Below are 26249 nucleotides of genomic sequence, written 5' to 3'. Positions count from 1 at the left end.
CCCCAGCCCCTCCCCAACCGCCCTGTCTCTTCCAGGATGGAGGGACAGGGCTCCTACGCGCTGCCGACGGGCACCGAGTACCGGGGAGCGCTGAGGGACGGGATGTTTGACGGCGAGGGAGAGCTGCTGTTCCCCAACGGCGGCAGATACCGGGCGGTCTGGCACCGCGGGGTGCCCACGCAGGTACCCCGGGCAGGGGCGGGGGAGCTGCACCCCAAGGGGCCTCCACTGTCGGGGAGCGGCCCTGCCTCGAGGCCCCACCTCAGGGAGGGTTTTGAGGTGAAATAAGTGGATTTCTGAGCCAAGCCAATTTTTCGCCCCCTCGGTGGGGTCTCGCACCCAAAATGTGAGGGGTGGGGCTGCTCCGCAGATGTGGTTCCCAAGACTGTTTAAGCCCGAGCTGAACCACGCACTCATTCTGCTCGGCTAACGCACGGTTTTGGCAGTGGAAACGCTAACCTTGGTCGTACTCAATCCATCCATCATGTTTATTAAATCTCTGCTTCAACATGTTTTGCAGGGGAAATACACTTTTGCAGATGGTCTCAAATACAAAGATAAAAAATGGCATTACTGTGACGGCTACGACAGAAGATTTTACACAGAAATCTGTTCTGGTCTTAAACCAGCAGGTACTGAATTGCATTTGCGATCCTAAGAGTCTGGAAGGAATTAAACTAACAACTTTGCTTAAGAAAGATTAATTCGGCTACATGAGTAACATGGAGCAGAAATGCTCTGGCTAATTTCAGGACCCGACCGGTAGGATGCTGCCAGAAGAATGCTGACACCAGCTTCCACCAGCCCAGGATGCAGCCTGGTCTCTTCTGGAGTGCTGACTCCTGGGACAGGACTTTGTTTTCAACAGATTTTGATATCCTGATTAACCCTTTTATACATTCTGCCTTCACGGCATTAGCAGTGTGTTTTTAATATAGAAAAGTTGAGCAAAAGCAATCCATTTACATCCAGAACATCAAATAAAATTTGAATGCATCTGCCCCGTGTAGCTTTTTAGTAGATACCAAAATAAACATTTGTGTCAAGTCTATATTTTTGCTAAAAAGTTTTATAATATAATTGTTTGTCTACAGTCAAAAGGTGAAAAGATTTATAAGGAACAAGTAAATAAAATATATAATGTAATACATAAAATACTCTTCTTTATACACAGAATATTTCAGCGATGACATGTAGTTGTTCTGTGAGGCCAGCAAGGCTCTCCTGGCTCCATTTTGGAGTTTGGGGTCATATTTGTGGTGTTAGCTTAGTGGGCTGAATCACAGGGCCGTGAACGGGGAAATCAAAGGGATTTCTTTCCACAACACACTTTTTGTGTCTGGATTTTTCCATTTTCGTTTTCTCCATCTGCAAGATGTTTTATAAAATTTGTCATAAGGTAACTGCATTGTTTTTATAGCAGATGCCGTGGAGATGTAATACTTGTTAGGTGTCTTGATCAAAGGCACAAATGGGAAAAGCAGCAAAATAAAGCAAATACTTTGTTTTTTTTATCTTCAGACATTTCTCAGTTTACAAACCTGGATCCTCCCAGAAAAATCCCGGAAGGATGTTACGACTGTGGGGATGGATTCTATAATCCTGAAACCAGAGTTATTGTTGACTACAAACTCAGGTTTCTGAGAAACGCAGGTATGATTAACTTCTGCAAGGTAAACTAAGATGAGTTTATTCATCATATCTTCTAGGATGTGTGATTAAAGCTAAACCGTAAAAAAAAAGTCCGTGATTTGGTCCTGTTATCACTGAGCAAAAATATTTTTTACTTATTTATTTTTATCAGCAATTTATGTATCCCCAGAGTTGTATAAATCCTATTTTTCAAAATTACAATGAAGTATTCCCAAGCAGATATGAATAAATATGCTTTGTTACCATTTGATATGTTAACCTCAGGAAAATCTTCAATCTCTCCCATTATGATCTCAAGCAAGGGAGTGGTTGTAAGGTGTACATCATTGATCTTGACTTAACTCTGCGTTGTGAACCAGCAATGTGCTTCAGGGTGTGCTTATCTCTCCATGTAAGAATAGTCCGTTTTGTTGAAATGTGTCTTAGGGCTACGTTTAAATGCTGTGATCAACAGGGAACTTTCTTGTCACCTTGCAGAGCTGTGTTTTGAGTAGTCTTACAAATATTGGGTCTTGTGGATGAGTCCCCAGAGTAATAATCCTCAGGGAAAATTAGTTCTCATCAAGCCAAAAAAGAAACTTTTCAAATTAAAACCACACAGAAGATCCCCAAACAGTTGACACTGGGATAACTCAAAAAATGTAATCTGACCTGAAACAAACGCTTTGTGTTCTGACAATTTAACCTTTGTGCTTTTTAGTGCAGATTTTTTTTTAAATAATGATTTCTGAAAGCAACCACCCACCCCACTTTTTTTTTTCCCCCCAAATGTCTAAATCGCAAGACCTGGTGTTTCTAGAAGACAGAACATTTCATTTTCAGTGTGCCACAGTTTAACAGTTTTGTTGCTTGGAAACTCCATTTTTCAGCAAATTTACTATTTGTTGAAAAAAAAAAATTCTGCTCTGCTCTACTTTCAAGAGCTTTTATAAGTACGCACTGTGATTTTGGAGGAGGGAATTGAAGGGGGGGGGGTTAAATGAATTGGAGATACCATCTGCTATAAAATATACCCTATGATACATGGCCTGTTTTATAAACGTTGAATAAAAACTGATCTAGATTATTACAAATGGCATTGATCCAAAATACTGGAATGCAGTGGGCCTACTGATGAGGAAGATAAGCAACATGCTTTCCAAAAACACAGGAACCTACACAGATTAGTACAGGAGGGAACGCCTTGGAATTCAATTTATTGTTTTTTAATCTGTTCTTTGAACTCATTGTCCTTTATGACATTTATCTCAAACCCTACAAATTGTGTCCATCAATATTCTCTAACCAGAGCAGCGCAGCGTGCAGCCTGACGGAGTCGTTGGAGATGTGCTTTGTGTGGCCGTTCCATTGAGAGCCCTGGACACAAAGTTAAACTTGTTGATGTGAGTGTGAAGAAGGAATGTGCCATGTAGGCCAGACCCTTCCTCTCAAGAACATGAACACAATTGAAAAACCCGGCACTTGTTCAACATCAGAGGAACTCTTACCGCCCCAGGAGAGTTGATTCAGGGCACAAGGCCACTGCAGTAAAGAAAAAAAAAATAAAAAAAAATTAATAAACCCCCAGCTGTAAGCAGAAGAAACTGAGGAAGAGGCTGGGATGACAGGGAACAGATCCAGAATTACTCCATTATAGGTTGGGCAGGAAGGAGCAGGAAAACCTCCAGGCTTCCAGCCAAGTCTTGAAAGCATCAAAAGCAGATGGTACGAAGCATTCAGGAAGTTCTTACAACAGCTTGACAGGTTTACCAAAATGACACTATCTTCCTCAGGTCTGGCAGCAGGCTTTCAGAATACTCCAGTTCTCACCTTTCACCCTGGCCCTATTATGAAGCAATTCCTGATTGTTCCTCGGCTGTTTGTGGAAGAGGGCAGGGGAGCGTACAGCCCTGGCGCTGACCTGCCTCCCCGCTCCAGCCAGGTACCGCTCCCGAGGAGAGGAAAACAGACGCCATTTGAACCTACTGAGTTTGCTTCCACCACTTCTTTTGTCAAGACGAGTGGACGTAGAGTACCGTAGAGACTCCTGTGAAATTTGGCAAGCCTTGCGTTTCACTAGCGTGGAGGTCTGATACTCATTTACTTAGAGAGCTCTTTACTGTTAAAGCAGTGCAAAGGCCCATCGTGAAAACATAATCAGGCCCAGGGAACGAAATGACAGCAACAGTTTTGTTATATGTTTTTATCTAGCAAAGTTTTCCAAATCCTCATTACAATCTTGCAGTTATTACTCCGTCCCTAAACCTCTGTTTCCTCAGGGATGCTCAAATTTCTCTTGATTCTCCATGTGTTCTCCAATCTTTTTTCTTTTTTTTTTTTTTTTTTCCAGTATTGCGAAGTACGCAAAATTGAACACATAAATAAGAATGGGAATGCTCATTTGTAAGAAGATAGGTTGTTTATTTTGAATAGATACTGGGACTAGACTCCTGTTTCACTAGGAGTATTACTTTTTTTTTTTTTTTTCCCCCACAGAAATAGGACTCCTGGCACCTTCGTAACAGAGTTTGGTCAATAGAAAGATGGGAAGATTTCCCAATTTTTTCAGTGATGTTATGTTTAATGCAAAGCAGGGAGGTACAAGAAGAGCTGTAAAATTCAAGTTTTAGGACCCCCAAATATTGGAGAAGCCCACAGCTTTTCAAAGAGAGAATACCATCAAAAATAGAAGTTTTGTTATACTGAGATGGAAAAGATTATAGGAGATTGCCCGGGTCACCTCTCTTTTAATGAAAAGCAAAGATATTTCTGATGAAAATTGCCCTGTTTCTCCTGTGGTTCTCCCAAGGATGGGATAAATAATAAAAAAACATGCTTTTTCTCTTTGTAATACGAGAATATTTGTGCTACTACTTTCATATTCCATCTTCAGGTTTAATTAGTATATACATGGTGCACAGGGTCGCTTTTTATCCCGCGGTCTGTATTACCTGAAGTGTACCTAGCTCTTCATATAACATCACGGGCAAAGCCTGCCTTTACGCTAAAAGCTCAGTCAGGTAACTGAATTAACATTCGTGTTATTAAGAGCAGAATTAGACCCAGAAAACTGGGACAAGTGTCGTATTAAGAGGAGAGGTTTTGGTGTTGCTGCACTCCCAAACCAGCCAGCAATCAGTTTAGGATTTCTACAAACCTGGAAGTCTTGTCGCCTTCAGGAACCATTATGAGCTGAAAAGGTCAAGATTCAAGAACATGATTTTATTATGGTTTAGAAAAGTCTGGGGTTAGAACGTCTGAGGTTCCTTGGTTGTGAGGCTGACCCAACTCTCCAGGCAAGGGTGCAAGGCCATTTTAATTCTAAGCCTTAGTAATCACAGACTTGCAGTTTCCTCACATTGTTACCTTGGGGTGAAGGTTCTCATGCTTAGTCTGAAGGAATTTAGAAGCAAAATTTTTTGGAGAGTCAACAGCGATGTATTCATCCATTTCAGGTTTATCCAAGTATGCAAAGCCATGAGATAAATCTCCTACATTGAGACTTTTTTGCCTTACAACTCAGATCTGACTTGCACCAAGTGCTTTTTGGGAAATGTAGACTTTGACTTGTCTGAAAAATGTAGTTGAGAAACAGAGCCATAACCGCTCAATAATTACACAGGGTATTATTTCTGTACCTACCCTCATGTACCCCAAATACATGCAGATGTTTGCGTGCTCTTTCTCATAAACTACTGGAGAACTGGGTGTGGGATGAGGACCTGGCAATTTTTCAGGCCTGGAGTATTTCTGGAAAAAAGACAGCAAGTTTAACTTAAAGTCGACTGCGGTGCAGGAAAAAAAAAAAAAAAAAAAAAAAAGATCATGCACGGAGCTTTATTCCCTGTTCTTCTTTGAAATTGCCCGTTCTGGTGATGGAGGGAGTGGATGAACAGTCTGATTCCAGGCTAGTCCCTAGTCATTGCCTAAGAATGCAAGAGTTGTTTTGGCAGATGCCCTTAGCAATGGAGAGGAAAGCCCCAGCAATACACGTACAGAGGGAATATAGTATTTTTGTGCGAATGAATTTAGCTTCCCATAGATTTAAATGTCTACTTATAACGCAGGACCATTTAATCTTTTGTACATTTGTTTCTTTTTTATTTGACTTAAGATACTGAATTTAGATGAGGTTTAGTTCCTACATATTGAAACTCTTAAAAGCTCTTCAAATAATTGTTCTTTGGATACTTGTTAAGCTAAAGAAATCAGTTTTGATCGGCAGTAAAAGTTCATGCTATTTTAAGTGCAATGCTATAGCTATTTTCTGTTGTATATTTAATCATTTTGAATTATATGTCATGTAAAAGATTTTAGCTCTGGGGCATTTGCCAGATGGCTGATTCTGCATTTCACACAACAAAAGAAATAATGTTTGTGTAAAGCTCTTAAAAATAGTTGGTAATCAGTATATTCTACAACGAATAGGATCCAGACCTGTTTGGAAAAAAAAAAAACAACCCAGCTTTTGCAGAAATTAATTTAGAGGATTTGGTCTCTACCTCTGGGCTCTGAACAAAACAAATTGTGTCTATTGTTTGCTGATTTTTTTAACATTGAACAAGTTAACTGAATTGTAAATTTTACTAATTTTTATGCTAAATGCCATTTATTGCAATTCATTGATCTTTTTACTTTGGCTGACAAACTTATTTCTGAAAACCGGGTTTTGTTAAAACAGAGAGCCAAAGCTCCTCTCCGTTTCCACAAGTAGAGCATACGAATGCGAGTAGCCCTTTGCTGTTCTTGCAACAGCTGTAGTGCTTGTCCTTTTTACTGCTACCTCCTCTTTCTGGCCTCTTTGATTCATATTCCTCCTCAATACCATTGCAAAAAAAAAAAAAATGTTTTCTCTCTTTGCTACGGCACTCAGCTTGTTTTCCTTGCCCACGAGGCTCTACAAAAGTCCATACAAATTCACCTTTTGGTCTTATCTCCTCTGTCTCCCACATATGTTCTTCTCTTGTGTCTAGTCCTAGGACACAGGTTTTTTGCCCACATTCATACAATTCCAGTTTGCTGGTACTTGCTTCCCAGACTCACTGCTTCTGTGATGGCCGGAAGATTTGAAAAATACTATATTAAGAGAAAGGTTAGGAATTATATTGTAACTCCTTCATCTGGATCTCCAAGTGTCTCCTGTCTATCTCTTTCTATTTTTTAGTTAGATAGCTTTTGTCCTGCTGTGAGAGCTTTGGACCTAAATAATCTTCAGCGCTTAACAAATAAATCAAAAATCTTAGAAGGAGGAGAGATAGAGGATTAACAAGTATCAAACTGGGGACTGCCAAGCGGGCAAGGCAAATGAATGAGTATTGAAGCGAAGATGGCAGGAAGAAATTGAGTTTCCTTCATTTAAAGGGAAGATCCCGGACTGCTACGACAAGTAGTTTCATGTCTATTCTTACTCTACCCTAAATGCTTTTTTAAAATGTTGGACCAATTCTCCTACCCATCCTATGCTCTTCTCGTATCTTCGTATGCAGACAGGTGGTAAGATCAGGCACATGTTGAATGCCATCGCAAAACGCATACTTATTTCTCAGTGTCAAAGTGTGTAACCAAGAAAATATTTTAGATTAAATTCGGCTTACGTGTTTTAAGATAAAATACCTTTCATTCAGTAAAACAGATTATGAACCAGTATGATTTATATTCAAGACTATAGCCAGCAAAGATAGTATTAATATGTGCATCACGTTGTACGTTACCGCAGTAATTTCAGTAGCGATAGCTTTTGCAGAGATATTGTTGCTCGTGGTTTCCTGGTCTTAAAATACTTATCGTTCTGAAAACTGTGAAAGTTTCAGTTCCAAATAGTGGCATGCCAAGAATAACTACTTTGTTTGTGTGCTAGTCACCCTATTGTGAATCCATTAAATACGTTATAGACAAGTCTTATAGGCACTTACGTTCAACTGTACAGTTCGTGTGAAAACAAGTTTTACAAGAGATGGAAAGTTCATTTGGGGGCCATTTTGGAATTACAGTAATTAAAAGTAAATGGAAGGGTGAGAATTTGTGGGTGGAAGCAAAGGTTAATTGAAAACATATTTTCCATTTTCTTGCCAGCCTTGATGTTGGAGGGGTCAGGTACAGTAAGGAAAGTGGTGCTAGGGACCCGGAGGGGGCAGTGGAAATGAAAGGGGTGTGCCAGGCCGAATCCATGGCTGAGATGCTATCACATGTGATTGTAATTTCCAGTGGAAGAACATGATAAACTGCTCTGCGGGTGATGGGAGGAGTCAGGCATGCGAAAGAATTACATGATATTGTGGTTTACAATGGTCTGCGTGTGCTTGGCCCTCTGCAAAGAGAGAGGAAGCTCAGCTCCTGGTCAAGGCTTGCCTGCTGTAAACACCCTCTCACAAACCGTGGCCCTGGAGAGCTGCTCTTGCCCTGTGGCCGTGTCCTCGGGCTACGCCAGAGCCCGCGGCCGTCCGGGTGGCAGCACACACCAGGGCACAGCCACTCCCCTCCGGGCTCGCATGGCTTTAACAGAGTGAGAGTGACTGAGGGGACGTGCCCGCTCACCTCTGGTCCCAGCTTGCCTTTGGGCAGAGAGCCACGGATGTGAATTTTGGCGTGTGTCGGAGTGAGCATCAGGGCTCCAGCGTAGACAAAGCCTTTAAGACACCAGGAACACATACAGCTACGAAGTGCAGTACAAACACCCAACGCGGAGCCAGACAAGGTGAACGATGTCGTTTCCTTCCCTGTGTGAGCCACCAAGTATTCTAATTTCAGTGCAGTACGTCCTCCTGTGCACCTCGAGGTGGTTTCCTGGGAGAGCATTAGTTGAGAGGGCAAATCTGGAAGCCTACACAGCAAAGCTGCAGACACCTGAGCACACAGAGTCCTGAGGAGTCTCTCACAGCTGAGGTTTCCGTAAGCAACATAGAGACACGATAGCTAGAAGCAAATAATGCTCAACTTCATAATATGCATTTAATGTAGGAAGATTAAATGCACCTAAATTACAGCGTATTTTCAGGTCAGCCCTTGGAACCACGCTGAAGCAAGCCCACCCTGAATTTTCAGCTCTTTCTAGTCCCAGTTGAGAGATAAATCTGGAGTGTGTAGTTGGGGAAGTCTCTTCCGCCACTACTTTTAGACTGAACATTGAAAATTAGGCAAGTGGTTTCGTTTTGCAGAGATGCTGAGGAGAAATCCGCTGATTTAAGCGGGCTGCAGTTTGAGCTCACAGTGGAATATACCCCAAAGAGCATTTTTGACAAACACCTGCTCGGCCTTCGCTGGCGTTTGGAGCTTCCCCTAAAGCCACCCAAACCAAGGAAGAAACTTTCAAAGCAGTTATTTGTTGAGAAGAACTAATTTTGAAACAGGCTACTTAATGAACACAGTGTGACCAACAGATTTGGTTGGGTTTGCCTAAAAAAACTCTTATCCAAACCGACCTGTTGACTGTGTATCCAACAGTAGATCCGTAGGACGTGTGCCCCTGGTTAATCATCTACCGGGGGCAGATGCTGTTTCTGGGCATCAGTCGTGCAGGTGGCCACCAGGGTTGGCTCCGTATGCCTCTGCCCGCCTAATGAAAACAGCCTGAATTAATTAGAAAAATAAAAGAGAAGCCGTCCCGGTTTGGGCTGCCTGAAGATCCGACCCACAATATTCAAAATATATTTTGTGGGCGCTAGAAAACAGATCTTGATTGAGACAAGAAAAGAATTCTAGAGAATCAGTCAATGGTTACGTGTATTTTAACAACTCATCCATTAAGATCTCTCGCTATCGCCAATATTTCAATGATTTTTCATGATAATAATATTTCACTAACTTTGGAAGGAATAACTTGTTAACCTTTGCTAACTGAATAGGGATACACTAGATCGCAACAAAATTTTCAGACAGGGTTTTTTTTCTTTACCTTCAAATGTCAACATTGTTCGTCCTGTTCCAGCAAACTCTGTTCCATAAATGTTTATTCTACTGAGGAAAATCTAAAAAAAATGGAAAACTTTTAAAGATAAATAAGCTGACACAAAATTCGGCACACAACACGAAGAACCCCATACAACCTAATTGTGCACAGGGTGATAATTTACCGCTGATTAAAGAGTTTGTATTTTTTTTTTTCAAATCTTTTTTAAAGGGAAAATTACTTCTGAAGGTGAAGATGTGCTTAGACAATCATATTAACATATTCAAACAATTGCAATTTGCAAAATAGTAATTACAACTCACTATCCGGTAGCATTAATCAAACTTCAAGGTTTAATTCCATTTTAAATATTGATGAAATGTGATTCTCCAATCTAACCCTGGTGTTGCAGGGTTATGGAAGCAGCCAGTGACAGAAAAAGAGGAACGTGTAGTTAACAAGCAGCTGCCACAAAGAAGGATCGGCATCTGTGATTTAAATTGTTAGCTGCACAGTCAGGTAGAGTGTAAAAAGGGTAGTCAAGAGGCTGTTAAGTCCATTGCTGCCAATTACTAACAATCAGGGAGGAGCTTTAAGACTTGTTCAGTACAATAAACCCAGTTTGTCTTGTTTCAGGGGTTACTACTGAAGAGGTTGCAGCTGCACTGATTCAAATAGCCCTAAAACTACAGTAATTATCAACCAGTCTTCTTTAGTGTAGCAAAAGTATGTTTTACCATAGCTTAACTCTTTACATTCTAATATTTCCCTGCCTCTTCCCACATAGCCAGCCCTGGAGCCATTCTCATCTCTGGGTTTGTGGTTCTTCTGCTAGGCTGGATCAATTCTTTCGTTTCCCCTTATCTAGACCAAGACCAGTAGCGCGGTACGCCGGGTTGGATAGCAGTTCCAGGGATTTGCTTTAGGTTATTTTTTGGAATATCGAGTCGTTACATCCTTTTCATATGAAAAGTTGAAATTCATGTAGCGCGTTCAGTTTTTACATCTGATTAAGCTATATGCAAGTTAAGCGCCGCTGCTGAACACCTATTTCATTGGCACACGGTCAGATCCCTGCACGGACCGAGACATTTTAGGACGGGTCCAGGGAGGCTAAAATCCTTAGAGCAACCTGCCCTGTGTGCTTTCCTGGGAGACCGTGAAATCCCAGAGTGCAGAAGGAAACAATCCAGGCAAACCAAGGGTCTGTGGGAAACCTGTTCAGTGAAGCCAAGTTAACATCTGCCTTGCTTAGTGCTCCCAGCCCTGATGCTCAGCTAAGTGAGCGCCGTGGATTTCTCACTAGGAAGGCAGGATGATTATTTCTAGTACTCAGGTGAGCCACATAAATCTGTACCCAAAGACGGGCTAGACGGTGGTGATGCGTAACGCGTGTACGGATTATTTATTCCTTCACCATGGCGCAAATAGACAAAGTTTCATTTTCATGCAATTCTTACAAGCTCAGATAAACTATTTTGTAGTTAAGGCAATTCCAGCTAAAATCACAGAGCTACCCAGGCTGGACAATCTCTGTTATAGCCGAGGCTCATGTGATCACGTCGTTACTGTGCTGGAACACCTAGTGCATAGAACAAAAGCCAGCACATTGATTATGGCTTTGATGTTGTTTTTTAAGAATGCTTAAGGACCACATTTGCATTCCTGCTGCAGCCCTCAGTGGAATCTCTGCCTCTGTAAGGATTGCGTGGTCTTTAAGCAAGATTCAGTGCTCATCTTTTTAATTTCCCTTTTAGCGTATTTTTCAGCATTTATTTTCTCCTAGTTTATACCCGTATAAGAAACGTGCCATTAACAGGGGTATTTTGTTATGGACCCATTGATTCATAGGCACAGGGAGTAAAAAAGAAATCATGTCAGTGAAACACAGAAAGAGCTGAACTTAGCTATTCTATCCAAACGGTATCCATTTTTCAGTCATTAAAGCAAGCCTGCAGGCTGAGCTGTTGGAACAATGGCAGCACAAGTGTGTTCTCCAACCCATTCACGGTCACTGGGGTGCTGCTCAAAGGTGGGTGCTCACCACCAAGACCGAGCTGTGGCAAGGCAGCACCGTGAGAAGAGGGTCAGCAGGCACTGGAAACCAGTGACTCCGTGCAAAGAGCGAACTGGAGAGCAGGCTCGTAGGGAAATGCTCCTGTGAGCCACCAGCCTTGCTGATTACTGGCTGTCAAGGGTGGCAGATGAGTGCTGCTGCTCCGATGAGGGACAGATGCCTTGGCACACGCGTTCCGTAAGCCTGCTTTCACCAGGATGCCAGCAGCGCTGCGTGTGAGCAGCACCTCACGAGGAGCGAAGGCATGCACTCCACTCACTCGGCCAGCCATGAGAAAAAAGGGGGTGGCAGCATGAGAAAAAACAGGAGGAAAAATAGGAAAGACAAAGCTGACTTGATTCAAACCCCACTGGCAGCCAATAAGAGCTCGAAAACTTGCGCATCGAAGCTGATTTGTCACCTACCCTTCTGTGAGCTTTCACTTCTTACATTAGCACCACTTCATCCCCAAGACCTTCCCACCTTTTGCACTTCAACTGCAACCATTTCACTTAAACTTAAAGGCACAACTCCAAGGTCAAAGGATCTCCGCAACAATTCGACTCCTTCCAAGCAACCTGTTTCCTCCTTGATTTGTTCTGACCTACCTAAGCGGGGCTGCGCGCTGTGCCAGGCGGCGCTCGCAGCACCGGGGTTACAGCCCCCTCAGCTCCAGCCTCCTCACAACCAGCCCTTTGTTTGTGTCCTCTTGCAGGTGACAAGAGCTGCTACAAACCCCTTCAAATTTAGATCAGGGCAGGTTAGAAACACAAGTCACAACCAGCTAACACGAATTTGTCAAGACGGTGGTAAACACAAGAAGCAGCTCCATTGCACTTCATTTATATGAAAATAAATACAGGTATTGTTTTAAGCAATACTTTGATTTTTTTCAAGGCTTTTTGAAGTTTGTTTTTCCTTGTCTACTACAGAGATCCCTTTTCCCCTACACAAACACAAAAGAAAAGGCTGCAGAACAGTTTTTTTGGAGACAAGACTCTTAAAAATCCCTGGAATTAAGAAGCCACAACTTCACATTTGCCAACTTGTTTTCTGTAATCATACACAAAATTTCTATTCAAACTTTGCTGGACAGTTGTTTTTTTTTCCTACATTGTCTTTGATTTTTTTTTTTTCTTTCCACACTGTCATTATGCTCTGAGAATAAATATGACAGACATGAATACTAACAAGGGACACAGAAGATGGTCTAAAACACGTCTATCAGCCACTCTGTCAGCTTATCGATACCTGTCATCGCGTCGGGCGTTTCGAAAACAGCATTGAAAGAAAGGCTGGAAGACAAGAACCTAGGTTTTGACTCTAGATTTCTTTACCTTCACTTTTCATAAACCAACAAGCAACACAGACATAGCATTTAAAAAAAAATGCCTATCTTAATTTCTGATAGTTTCAACGGATCTCCCGCACATCTCCTGCCAAAAAGTCAAAAAAAAAAAAAAAATCTATACATGTAAATCTCATAGCTCCGCCCAAGCTAATTTTATCAAACAGATGAATAGTCATTGCCATAGATCCAGTCCCTCCTGCCTTGACAAATTCCAAACCAACAAGACACAGTCTTTTAAAGAAACAAACCAACAAAAAGCGTTCTAAGAGATGCCAATGGCTAAAAAGGGATTTATTTCGTAAAGGAAAAATTGTTTGTCTGAGCCGGAGCCTCACGATGCGAAGAGCGGCTCTGACATGGTGATATTTGACGTTCTCTTTATCTCCCTTTTAGATGATGAGGAGCATGAATGGATCATTCGGACCTGCCGGAAAGCTTTGGATGAAACAATTGAACGTAAACCAAACCCATGCAAACAGGTTTTGATAGACAATAATATTCCAGAGCAGGTAATCTGATTCACCGTAAATCTAATTTGGCCTCATGGCTTTGTCTCACCCGTTCCCTCTACAGGAATATAATCTTTTTTGTCATCTTTGTCAGCACAAACAAAAATGGAAATAATCATTTAATCAGTCATGCTGAGAAAAAGCCACGGCAAAAAAAAAAAAAAAAAAAAAAAAAAAATATTCCTGAGAGGTGTGTAGAGTAGTATACACAAACGTTATTAAGCCTGAAAACAATTTGTTAAAAAGAGTGCCTCAGATTCAGTGTTGAAGTCATTCAAATCCATCTTAATCAACATTATTTTCCCAGATTTTAGTTAGCTGTCCTGGTGAATTCCTTTCCTCTCTTTTTGCTCAGTACTTTGATATTGATTGATCATTGTAATAATGTACACCAGAGGTATTCTTTAATGACTGGTTTGCTAACTAGGAAATTATATCCATTTACTACGAACGTTTGTTGAACTCTCCTGAAGCCAGAGTTTAACAAAATAATAAAAGAGGAAAACTGGGTGGGTTGCTGCTTGATTAGTAAGCCAGAAAGTATTTAAAAATAAAATAAAATGGAATTACATCATTTTCTGGATGTAAGTGCCAGCACTTCTACTTGCATTAACTTTATTTATTACACAAATAAGACATTTACAAAGCACAACATTAAAAGTATGTAACAAAACAGACATTGGTTTTACAAAAAAGTGCTTACAATTTAGTTTTACTTTTTTAAAATAAATATTAGTCTTGACTGTCCACTCATTCAGAGAAATTCTTTTTTTTTTTTTTTTTTAACCATTGTAGCCAAGACATGCAGAATTGCAACATGCTACAACAAAATGATCGGCGGATGAAATAAAACTGATGTGTCTATAGTTGGCATCCTACAGATATATCACTGATAGTAGTGCAGGATTTGTTCCCACTCCCCCGTCCCAACTAGTAAGTTGTGTAAGCACCTTTAGCTCGGGCATTGGGGTTAACCAGCATGAGCCCAAAAAAAATAAAAATAAAAAAAATTGGCAATAAAACTGTAAACCATTCCACTTTCCGACCCTAGCCATATTTAGTTACCTTATTCAACTTGAGTGAAAAGCCTTTCGCTGGCTGTCCTCATTGCATTTTGTCTGCAAAAGGTTTTGTAAATAGCAACTGGAAAAGTTGAGTACGTGGAATCTGCATTGCTGCACCAGAACCCATTTGGCAATTACTGAATAAACTTAAGAAAATGAGAATGATTTTTTTTTTTTTTCTTTTAATCTACAGACAGGAGATGAATGCAAATGACCTGAGATAAGGTTTGGTTCAGTGGCAACAGTCAGTGTGAAATATGTTGTGAAACAATGTATTGAATAAATTAGAGGATTTCTTACATTCTTGGTACAGTTGAGTATTTTCCATACACATAATTAGCTCTAAAACTGCACAAGCTGAATTGCTTCCAGTTTGGGTTTTTTTTTTTTTTTTGCAAACAATTTGGGCTTAATATAAACAGAGCCTGATTTCTGAATTAGCAAAGCTGCTCCTGGCTACTTGTGGGGGAAGGTGCCCCGGAGCACAGCCTGTGTGGGGCAGCTCGCCCCGCGGGCAGTGCCGAGTCCCCTTCCACCAGAGAGAAGCCCCCGTGCTCCCTCGGCCCTCCACTTCGTGCTCCAGGCCTGGCCGTGGTATCGGTTACAAACACTTTGCTCTACAGTTCATCTCACAAGTGGGTTGTTGGGTTTGGGTTTTTGTTGTTGTTTTTTTTTTTTGATGAGTAACTAAGTTGATATTTAGCAGATACACATTTAATAGTTTCCCTTTCATTGCACCGCCGAGACAGAAGAGAAATGCATCAAACCATTTTCCCCCTCAACAACACCGTTGTGGAAATCTCAAGTATTGTGGGATGTCGGGTCAAGTTACAGCCTGAAGTCTCTCCTTCAGTCTTAAATGAAATAACTACCCAGTCGTTTATGGCACTAATTCCACAACTAAACAATCATTAGGATGTGCGAGCACAAACGGAGCAGAAAGTCCGGCCCCGGTGACCCTGCCGACCCCCACCAGCGCCCTAAGGCTGTTGCGTGCGGACGCCGCGATCCCCCTCAACCTTGCGACTACAAACGCTTCACCAACGGGGAGGCCCGTCCTTCTCTCACTGCTACGGACAAGGACAAAAGTGACTGCAAGGGTGCAACTGGTGCCCGTCCCCTCCCCAGGGGACGCCTCTGCAGCAGCGGTTCCAGTCCGGTCAGGCGCGCGGGAGCGCCTTGTCACTGGCTACGCACTGGAAATGGTTATTCGCACGTCAGGAGGTGACAATAATACTTTGCAGACTTAATTTCCTCTCTCCTTTCAAATGTTATTTTAAATTGGGGATAGAGCTGCAAGCTGCTGGCTGCAGTTAGACAGAATACTGGCCTAACCGTCCAAGGTATCGCCATCGTGTGCTCCATGTATTTTTTTCAATATATATACATACACGCACACAGAGGTATGCGTGTGTATATCTCTATCTATGTATTTGTTCCAACGAATATCGATGCATGCTTGTGCTGGGTTATTTCTCAAACCAAGAGGTCTTGGTGGCCGCCTCAGCAGCCACCCCCCGCGCCTCCTCGCGCCACCGCCGTGGGCTCAGGGCGCCGTGTGCCTCGCGCCTCCGGCCGTCACTCGGTGTCACACGGAGCTCCGCAGCACGGTCGGGAGCAGGCTCGCCGCCGGGGCAATACGGCCGGGCCAAACCAGTGGGTGACTGCCCACCCGCCCGACGCTGGAGACTGATCCAGGATCTCCCAGAGAGAAAAACACAGGTATCTACAGTTCGAATTAAAAACGAGTTATGCAACGGATGGATTCCTGTCTTCTGTTCCTCAGGCACAGTTCAGTCACATTACGCACTAACTGTGGCTCATGGTGGGCTTTCACATTCTTGGAAACGTGGCCTCACAGACACTTAGCAGCAAGACAGACCCCTGTGCTTGCATGGAGAGAGGTTTCCTTACAGACCTGCTCTTGGCTTGGTGCAAACTGAGAAGGGCTGGCAAAGGTTAGTTGTTTACTTTTTGTTATTACCGTCAATGAAGGATCGTTGCGGAGTTTTTTCCTGATTCGGGGCCAGAGTGCTGAGCACTTCCTCTGCTGTTGCAATGAGCCCTGCGGTGCCTGCCCCGCCGGCAGCCGTTCTCCCGGGCTGCGCCTTCGTCCGAGGACTTGGCAGGAGCCAGAGCCGTGCTCCAGCAAGGGAGAGCAACAGGCGGGCAGCGGGAACCAGCGCGGTGCTGCCAGATAAAGGAACAAGCCATCACCTTGCTGTCCACTCAGCTAGCGACTGTTCCTGCTGGCCTTACTGCACTTTTCACCTTTTTAACTGGTCTCCAGTTTCTACCCCACTGTTTCCACTGACTGAACTTGGGTCCACACCAGGGCAGAATATTTCTACCCCTTCGCGGCCAGCTTCCATTGAGGAGTTCCCAGTCCCAGAGTAGGGAGCATCTGAGCGTTTTGTGTAGGTACATTCTGAAATCACCCATTCGTGATCCAATATGACTCCAAGGAAATAAAGTAGCTTGTTAATAAAGAACAAGAGTAAAAAATTTAAAAAAAAAAAAAAAAAGATTTGGCGGATGGCTGTGAGAGGAGAGAGATATTCACTGTTCTAAGAACAAGTCAGCAATCAAAAACTTCAGGGTGCTAAACCTGGCTCTGCCACCAACCCCCACGGTTCCTCTCAGTTTAGGACATCTCAGTTTCCCCTCCTATAAAATGGGGGGGAAAAACACTAAGATTTACTTACCTTAGAGTGATCAAAGGACATGTGATTCTAAAGCACTTTGAGGAGGAAGAAAAACTGCCTATTTCCAGCTGGCATCGTGTTTTCCACATAGTGGAGTCTCAGCTACCCGCGAGTTTGGCTCAGGAAGGTCTGTGTATATATCGAGTTGCTGAGACAGAAAGCCCATTTCAGATTTCACACATGCAAGTGGAAATAAGGAGGGATGTCCGAGAACCGACAGCGCTTCACTGGTGCAAAAAGAGAATCAGGCCAAACCACATAAATTCCTCCTTCCTTTATGTTCAGAGGTGATCATTGACCCCCCCGAGACTCAGCATGTTCTGGTTTGTTCGTATTCCCATGGGTTTGGGAGCAAGATTTGCAAGCACAGTAGAGTCACTAATTTTGACTGTGTCTGGCATTGCCTTGGAGAGACTCACGGTCATTCTACAAGTCCACAAGAAACAAGTGAAAAATGTAACTCTGCACTCAACACACACATACACAGAGTGTCGCTGGAGAAATAATAGTGGATGTTAGGTGCTGGTCAATGGAAATAACTGAGAATGCTGGATCTGAGTTTCTCCTGCATGACTGATAACAGTTGCCTTGGGCCGGACGTCGTGTTTCAGCGGCTGAGGGGCAGTGGTGCTGGTAGCGCCATGGGCAGGTGAGGAAGAGTTCGCGCAGTCAGTACTGAAAGAGGATGACCTAGTGGGAGAAACGGGAGCGGAGCGTTAGCTGCTTTCAGAGGCACAGAGCCCTCGCAATGGAAACGCGTTTTCAGGTCCGACAGAGCAGAGATGTGCCCCGCGGACGCCCAGGCAGCCGCTTCCCCATGGAAAACCCTCTCTGGAGCCGGTGTCTGCCCGCTGGCTGCCAGCCCTGCCCGCAGGACGGGGCCGGCGCGGGCAGAGGTAACGGGACAGCAGCCGCACACAGCCCCAGAGCCACTGCACCTCCGGGCGTGAGGCTGGATCACAGGGAGCAACACGCTGAAACCAGCGCTTCTGCGCTCTGTGGTACGGCCGCTGCCACGGAAGATGAAGACCGCTGCCAGCCATCCTCACCGTGTCTGCCCTCCCTCGCTGATCAGCAGAGGCCTCCCCTCCGCGCTGCACCTCGCCGCTCAGCAGGCACAGCGTCTGCCCCGGCCAGCCGTCGGGGGACGCAGCCGCTGCTCACAGCTTGGTTCTCCCACAGCCGCTGCGCTGGGCACCCCGAGAGGAGCGGGGCTGGGTGCCCCACGGGCAGGGGGAAACGACAGAGACTTCGTGTTTACGTGTCTTTTCCCAAGATCGCAGCTCTGGCTGCTTTTAAAAAAAATTTTGGATGTGGAAAAAAGAGGCTGCTTCGGGTTTCAGGAATTCAACATGCAAGTGATTGTTTGGAAAAGGAGCTGGTTGGGGGGCAGCTCCGTGTCCTGAGAACCCAGTTCTGCAACAGCTGCAAGCCAGTAATTACATTTAAATCACAGCAGCTACTTGCTGCAGTGAAGTTTTTCTGAATGACAGCACCAGGACAGTATAATATTTTCCAAAACCTCTCCAGCTTGCTGTGCAGATATCATGACAAAATGGTAGCGTTCAGACTGAAAAAGTGACTTTGCTGTGCCCCTGCTTGTGCTTATCGAAGCGGAGCTCAGTAAGCTGCCGTTGCTGCACGGATTCGGAGATTTGAAAAGAGAGATGCTGAGAACTTCTAACAGTAAAGACAAAATCTAAAACCAATAAGAATTCCCAGAGGCTCAGTGTTTCCTCAAAACGAAGCCACTTAAACTTGGATCCTAAATAAATTCTTGTGAGCCCAAGCATGTTTCAGAAGTCTTGCCCCAAAATAAGCCGTGTGTTAGGACAGACAAGATGCTTTAAACGCTGAAGAGAAAAATATCAATATGCAATATTGTTTCCTGGCCAGGTATTGTGAAATAACATTCCTACTTCAGATATTGTAACAGCCAGTTGGTTTTTTTTTTTAAGCAATACTGGAATCCCCAAGAAATTAATCTTTCTTATTAACTCACGGAAAACTGGAAAGTTATCGCATGCTAGAAGTCCCCCCTGCTCCGTCGTGAACAGCCGGCCAGTGTTTGCACCGACAGCGTGCGGACGGCTGAGGGACGGAGCGGGAGGATGGAGCTCATTGCACACGGGAAGGGGAGAAACCAGAGCCAGAGGAGTTCAGGCAGGAGGATGTCAAAAGCCTTCAGTGAACGCAGGCACAGCATCCCCGTACAGCACAACAACGCGGGGTATTTAGCAAAGAACAACGTGATGCTGCTTTGACCAACAGCTGGTACATCAATCTGGGGGCCACCAAAATTAAGAAGAGACACAGAGATCATGGAGAAGCAGTGATGCTGACAAGAGACAGCAGTGGCAATGATGTGACACAAAAAAAAAAAAAAAAAAAATAAAAAAAAAAAAAAAAAAATCTTTGCTACAGTTGAGGTTTGGCCCCAAAGCCTGAAACAGGGACTACAATTACCTTCTCACCCCTATTAGATAGTGGTCCTTCCATGTCTGCTTTGAGGTGCACTGGTGGAGCAGTGTAGGGAAGTCTACAGTGCACTTGTCCACACTGTACCTGACCTGTGGATGAGAAGAGGCTTCAGCCTCTGTTACTACAAACAACACACGCCCTCCAACCGGCACGGTCAGGCTTCCACCGGGCAGCAGCTCAGGACACGCGTGGAAGAAGAGGTGCCCGGCGGATCATGGCAGGAGCCACGTTTTACTACGGCCCGCGTGGGCGAGGGAGAGGAGAAGCCTCACAAGAGTCACGGAGCCAAAAACCTCCGTCCAGATATGACCAAAGCTGCCCTGCCACTATCAGTGATTCACTGGCACTTGGCAACTGTTAGGGAAAGCAACTCTGATCTTGTGAGCAGGAAGGAGACCACTTGACCACGGAGCTCAACAAGGCACATTCGCGCCTCTTCTCCATGACAAAGAAAACACGAGGAGGGCCGAGGACCAGTCAGGTAAAACCCAGGCAGTGAGTTTCCTGGGGATGAGGCATGGAGGGAAAAAGCCTGCAGCAGCCCCCTCTCCCCTTCCTTCTCTCATCTGGGGCTTCCTCATAAACGGCCCTTCAGAAAATCCCAAAGTTCATCAGACCACGCGAAGGAGCAGCACGTGTGCCAGCCATGCCCCCGCCCTGTCACGGCGTTTCTGACAGCACTCCAGGCCGTGGTGCTACCGCCTGCTCCCGGGGGGCTCCCCACTGCCCTGCCGACCCCGAGCACCCCGCTGCCGGAGCCCTGCGGGCCGGCACTTACTTTCTATGTATCCGTGCAGCGTCACCATCCGGGCCCGCTCCGGGCTGCTGAAGGGCGAGTAGTGAATGTCATCAGAGAGCGAGGAAGGGATGCGGGATGGGGGGGCTCCCGAGGGCGGCACCGTGTGCTGGGGGGTGTGTTTTTTATGGCGGGCTCTGCAGTTTTGAAACCAAACCTGAAACAAAAGCAGCAATCCCAGTGTCAGTGGAAAGACGGTTGGATTGAAGTGTGGTCCTTCACCAAGAGCCTATGGTGGGTGTCTCTTCCAAGTATTTTAAAAAAATTTAGAAATCTGCACACTGAAATACCTCACCAGCATTCCACCAGCATCCATAGCCTTGTATTGCACTCCCTAGAGCGAGAGTTTTGTCTCAGTACAGACATTAAGGTGCCTGAAGTGGCATCTCTGCTGTTGATTTGTCTTGGTCAAAACCAACACCAGTCATTCTCAGGGCCATTAAAACTTTCAAACTTGTGACAAGAGTCACTCAGTGAAACACCTGGACGAGATGATGCAAAAACTCGCATTAACGATCACACTATTCCCTTCCACATGAAAGTAATTTTAACAACAAGCTGCTCCCTGAGCTCGAGGGGCTGTGAAAGCCCTTGGTAACTGGCACCGTCCCGTCCAGGGGAGCAGCCGGGCAGACACACCCCCGAACCCAAGCTCTGCCTGCGTTCATCCGTCCCTGCACAGCTTCCACTGCAAGTGATGGGAGCGCCTTTAAGGTCGTATTTAGATTTTAACCTTAAACCCCAGCCAGCCTGGCCTAAAAGCATGGCTGAGATCAGCTGGGAAACGCGTGAGCATTGGTGAGAGACAAGGGGAGACAAAACCGAGTAAATGCTTGGACTAGGAGAAGATACGACTTCAGGGATGAGGAACACAATATTGTTTTAATCACTGGTGGTTTATCGTATTCAAAAAACCACATCGGCAGAACATTAAAGCTGAGAGAGGAGGGTACTGTGGTGGGATACAGCCCTAGTCCATGTGAGCAGCAGGTACGAACCCTCTGACCACATCTTACTGCTTTTAATTAAAGGAATAGTTAGGGCATTACATCCTAGAGCTAAAACATGCATGGGAAGAGGGGTTTTTCGTGCTAATGTGCTGATTTCTTTCTTCTGCTTTAATTTTTGAAAGATAGCTTGGAATAAAAGTCTTCTCCAAGGCTGTGCAAAGATCAGCTCTCTGAGGCCGAGCACGCTGGACCACAGAGAAGGAAACAGTCGTAAGCATTTGACAAATTGTTTCCTGTTCAAAGCGCCTTTAAAAAATATCCACATAAAAAATAGCCCAACGTGCAGACTGCTTGATCTCTGGCTAAACGAAGAATCTCAATAACTGAGGCTTAAGCCAGATTTTCACACACAGAATTTAAATGTGTCATTGGCAAAACAACCCTGGACGAAAGCTCCAAATTTATTTTAATCAGTGTCGTGGGGTTTATCGCATGTAGAAAGTATGTCAGCAGGACATGAACATGAAGAGTACGAATGTCACCAAGGGGCAAAGCTGGGCTGTATGGAGCCGAGCTGCAGAGGGGGCATTTCTCTCAGCCCCTACGGCACCGCGCTCCCCTCCCTCCTGAACAGCACAAGCACGGGGACTTGTGCCACCGCATCCCCTAGGGCTGCAAAACCCCTTTTTCTTTAAACTTCTCGACCCCAGGCTTCCCCAGCGAGGCAGCTTCGCCCGCTCACGGCAGGGATGGCTGCTGACTGCCGGGGAAGCGCCCGTGCCTGATGTCAGAGCGGCGGGACCGTGTACTAACGGCAGCTTTCCCACCTGGCAACTTACTGGGACCGGCTGGGGCTTTTTTTTCTTTTCATTGCATCATAAGGGGGGGAAAAACAAATCAAAAACTGATGAGCGAGGCAGAGGAAGGGTGGTGCTGGCATGTCACCAGCACGAAGCTGCTGGATGCTGCAAGTCTCAGGGTCGATGTGCGGGAGCAAGGGGCTGCAGGGATGCGAGCCCTGTGTAGTAGCAGCTTTTTGGTGTCCCCCTGCCCGATGCTGCCCGCCCCCAGCCCCCCCTCACCTGAATGACTCTCCGACTCAGCCCCGTCATGTCCGCCAGCTTCTGAAGCGTTTGTGCGTCGGGGTTGTTGTCCTGAGCAAACTGTGCCTGCATGACCTGGGCGGGGAGAGAAGAGAGGGGTCAGGATGAGGCTGGGGAGCTGCAGCCCCTCCGGCCCCCCCCGGGCCCCCCCCACTACCTGCAGCTGCTCGGCGGTGAAGGAGGTGCGGGCCCTCTTGGCTGGCTTCGGCTGGCTGTCCTGCTCCGAGGGCACAGCCCCCTCCAGCGTGATCCCGTTGCCTACAAGAAGGAAACCCCAAGTGCCGCCTGTCAGAAATTCCCTGCCCGTCACCCCGGTGTGCAACAGCCGCTCGACCTGGGGACAACACACCTGGCATCGCTCTGGGGTCGCCCACAACATCCGTGCTGCGAGCAGCAGCCAGCACCACTGCTCAGGGGGTGCCCCAGGGTGCTGAGCCCCGTCACGCACCGGGGAGGAGACACCAGCAGCCCCGAGTTCACCAGTGAATTAAGAAAAATGCAACGAGTTGTCGGAAGCCGCAGGGACCAAGGGGCGGGGAGGCGGCAGTGGGAAGACAGATGTCAAGGTGGAGTGCGAAGGGAAGCACTGATGTGCTGCTGGCCCCCAGGGAGCAGCTCAGAGGGGGACCCTGGACGCTGCCCCTGCCGGGATCACCAACATCCATCGCTCCTGCCCCACGCCGCTCCCGCAGCCCCATCTTCCCCCGCGGGCGCTGCCTCCATCAGTGCCAGGAGGGGACTGTCCACCCTCTCCCCACGCAGGTCATGCTGAGCCCACCCGTGCTGGCAGGGCTGTGGAGCCCACGGGGAGGGCCTCGTTCCTCACCGGGGTCCCTGCTGCAGCCCGTGTCGCGCCCAGCCGCTCTCGGGGCGCGGGTGAAGCACCAAGTGATGGATGAGGGAGGATGCCTGAGGGGGTTGGCGCTCGCCCCACTCCCAGGATGCGCCTGCACAACCCGGCGCTCGCTCTCCGAGCTGGACCGGACTGTGATTGTCTTGGCTTGAGTTGAAGGACTTTCTCATATAGTTTGACTTGTTCTTTTCAGATGATGAATGGGACTCTGACTTCAGCAACATCTGTTTATTTTTCTTGTATGTAAAACCTCATGTGCAGAAGAAATTGCTGGGTAATTACTGGAGGGGGGTGTGGGAGTGTGGCCCTCCAACTCTGCAGCAACTGCAGCTCTCCAAAGCGATCCCACCCCCTTCTCAAAACCAGGGGACGCTTGGACACAGGTACCCACACCCTCGCCACGTGCCCCAGCACTGCCCGACACCGCAGGGCCCAGCCCACACCAGCAGGTCCTTACAAGCAGTAGCAAACCCACCCCCCAGCCCTCAGCTGGGGTAACGGGTCTGCAGGACCCCTCGGCACCAGCCCCTGCCGTCCTCACACCAGCCTGCTCCCCCTCCATCCCTGCTCCCCCTCCATCCCTGCTCCCTCGCTCGCGCCTCCGCAGCAGCCAGCCACATGGACCAACACACCACGAGCCCCGTCCCAAGCCGGGACCCTCCCAGCCCAACCGGGCACTATGTTTTCATCCTCTGACTCAAACACTGTAAACAGAAACACTGATTATTTTCATGTCAGGTTGTTAATGGTTCCCATATGCTGCACAGGCCAGGACGTGGCATTTGCCTCCTTGTGCCCACCAAGGGCTAGTGAGGGGCACAGAGGGCTGGAGCCCTGCTCTGACTCGGGGGCAATGGCCCAGTGCAGCCCCAGCCCCAGGAGGGTCGTGGGCACAGGGTCCAGTGGGAAGGTGGCCCCAGACACTTCTCTCAGCGTCTCTGTGGCTGCGCAGCATCCCCAGGCACAGCACCCCCATGGTAAAAGCCAACAGCCTCGTAGCCACCGTGGCCATCACTCCCCATGGGCACAAGACAAACCGGCTTCATCCCCAGCCCATGGGCAGGACATGGCCTGGCTCCTTCCTGCCCCAGGCAGAGCTGAGCTCCTGCGGGGCTGAGCCCACGACCTCCTCCCCTGAGCTGCCGTCGCTGCCACATCAACATATCTCAGGTGCTTTCCACTGCCCAGCACTGCGCCACCTCCGACTAACCCCACCGATCTGTTCCTCTGAGCTGCTCTCTGGCTGCCGCCACGCAGGAGGATGGGGCTGAGCTCAAGGGGACAGGAGATGTGACACCGCGTGACCTCGGTGTCACACACTTGCTTGGGAACGCCGCGGCTGGCCGGCTGCTTGCGGCGTGCTGCGGTGGGGACAACTGGGAGCGGCACGTCCCCGGGCAGGCAGGGCGGGTGGAAAATGATGGGAAGGTTTTGTCGGACCGCCAGCTTTCCCACCTTCTAGATTTATGACTCACAGCCTCAAAATCCCAGTGGCTCCCTCACGCACTGCATGCCGGGCTGCATGGGACCGAGGGCTTGTCCCCGGCCTTGCCCGGGGCACGCAGGTCTGCCACGAGCCGCGGGTGCTGCCAGCACGTTGGCCACCCCCATGAGCCCTCTGCCAGCCCAGGGCCTCACGCTCAACCCCCCAGGGCCACCCATCACCCTCTTTTCACGACCCTGGCACCCCGTGATGGGGGTCAGCGCAGGGGACAGGGGCGGCCCCGCCACAGTCCCTGGGGCGAGGCCACAACCGCGCCGCTGGGGCTACGTACCATTTTCCGCCGCTCGCTTGAGGTTCTCTATCATGGTGTCGTAGTGAATCCGGCACAGCACCTTCTCCTCCACCAAGCCGAACTCCTCGCCGGTGGAGAGCTGCCGCTTGCAGGAGAAGCAGGCGAAGCAGGCGAGGTGGTAGGCGTTGCCCCGCGCTCGCCGCACCCAGTCGCTGGCGTAGATCTGCCTGCCGCAGCGGGCACACTTTGTACCAAACCGGCTGCGGGAGGAGAAGAGGCAGGGTGAGGGCAGGCAGGGTGAGGGCAGGCAGGGCGAGGGCAGGCAGCAGGACGCTGGGGCACGGGCTCTGCTGCCAACCCCATTGCTCAACCCCGTCCAGCCCCAACCCCACCATGTGGGGAAGGGGCTGCAGAGAAATGCCCCCCCGATGCCATTCCCCCGCGGCAGGGGGTGCGGGCAGTGGCGGGGTGTGACTTCTCACGGCCCCGCAGCACCAGGCACGGCCGAGGTGACGCAGCGCCATGAATCAGCTCCCAAGCCCATGGGCTTTTTATTTTGATAACAGCCAGTGTGAGACGGATGGAAACTGTGTCAGAGCCGGTTCTCTCCCGTTGCCATAAATCAAAACATGTGTTTTCCCCTCACACGTACGGGCGCATGCATCTGCTTTTTCCTCCTACGAGGAGTCTCCTCACTGCAAGAGGACAATGATTGTGCTTAAGTGAGTTATGCTGGAAAGTAGCTCAGCGCAACGAAGAGGCAGCAGGACAGCCAGGACCCCGCCACCGGGCACTGGGCATCTGCGGGCGCCTCTGAAAAACCCCATTTCTGCTGGATGCTGCCGGCGGAGGGCAGGCGGTACGTGGGGAGCAGCAGATGCAGCCCCCATGGCCCTGCACCCCCGGGCTGGCACCTGCAGCGCAGGCAGGGTCAGGCACGGCCTCGTTTGGGCTTCTGCATCTCAGTATTCTGCTGCTTAAAAAAAGAAATGCAACAAGCAGCAGCGAGAGCAGCAGGGGAGAAGCGAGCTGCTCCTCCATCACCGCAGAGCCGGTGCTGGCTCCCACACAGCCCTGGCCGCAGCCGCTGTGCCTCCCCGCTGCACCCACCGCCGGCCCCCCACCCCA

General features: G+C 47.5%; 2 protein-coding genes across 3 annotated transcripts in view; one reads left to right on the top strand and one right to left on the bottom strand.

Annotated features, from left to right (window-relative positions):
* Positions 1 to 6: 6 nt before the first annotated feature.
* Positions 7 to 17370, top strand: MORN5 (MORN repeat containing 5). 2 transcript variants are annotated; one of them, XM_026860583.1, is made up of 5 exons: positions 7 to 183; positions 521 to 632; positions 1522 to 1653; positions 13318 to 13433; positions 15247 to 17370. In XM_026860583.1, exons 1-5 carry the CDS (start codon positions 37 to 39, stop codon positions 15334 to 15336), a joined length of 597 nt encoding a protein of 198 aa, XP_026716384.1. In that variant the 5' UTR covers positions 7 to 36; the 3' UTR covers positions 15337 to 17370. The 2 variants fall into 2 exon arrangements, with proteins under 2 accessions (XP_026716384.1, XP_026716385.1); XM_026860584.1 differs by having other exon boundaries at positions 14691 to 17370.
* Positions 17371 to 17766: 396 nt separating this feature from the next.
* Positions 17767 to 26249, bottom strand: part of LHX6 (LIM homeobox 6) — a 14442-nt gene continuing 5959 nt past the window's right edge. The window contains exons 3-8 of the mRNA XM_026860639.1: positions 25161 to 25381; positions 22690 to 22790; positions 22512 to 22607; positions 20462 to 20636; positions 19669 to 19772; positions 17767 to 17892 (exon numbers count right to left, since the gene is read on the bottom strand). Coding sequence (XP_026716440.1) covers positions 17872 to 17892; positions 19669 to 19772; positions 20462 to 20636; positions 22512 to 22607; positions 22690 to 22790; positions 25161 to 25381 — 718 coding nt within the window. The 3' untranslated portion in view covers positions 17767 to 17871. The remainder of the gene's footprint in view (positions 17893 to 19668; positions 19773 to 20461; positions 20637 to 22511; positions 22608 to 22689; positions 22791 to 25160; positions 25382 to 26249) is intronic.

The sequence above is a fragment of the Athene cunicularia genome, assembly GCF_003259725.1.
Source record: "Athene cunicularia isolate RWA chromosome 17 unlocalized genomic scaffold, athCun1 chr17_part1, whole genome shotgun sequence".
NCBI lineage: Eukaryota > Metazoa > Chordata > Aves > Strigiformes > Strigidae > Athene > Athene cunicularia.
Note: the sequence above shows the minus strand (reverse complement) of the source record. Positions and strands in the feature narration are given on the sequence as shown.

Excerpts from the sequence above, each read along its gene's own strand:
- MORN5 (XM_026860583.1), top strand. The coding sequence starts at position 37 with ATGGAGGGACAGGGCTCCTACGCGCTGCCGACGGGCACCGAGTACCGG. Across the intron at positions 633-1,521 it reads TTCTGGTCTTAAACCAGCAG|ACATTTCTCAGTTTACAAAC; the intron begins GTACTGAATTGC and ends TTTTATCTTCAG. Across the intron at positions 13,434-15,246 it reads ACAATAATATTCCAGAGCAG|AAGAGAAATGCATCAAACCA; the intron begins GTAATCTGATTC and ends CCGCCGAGACAG.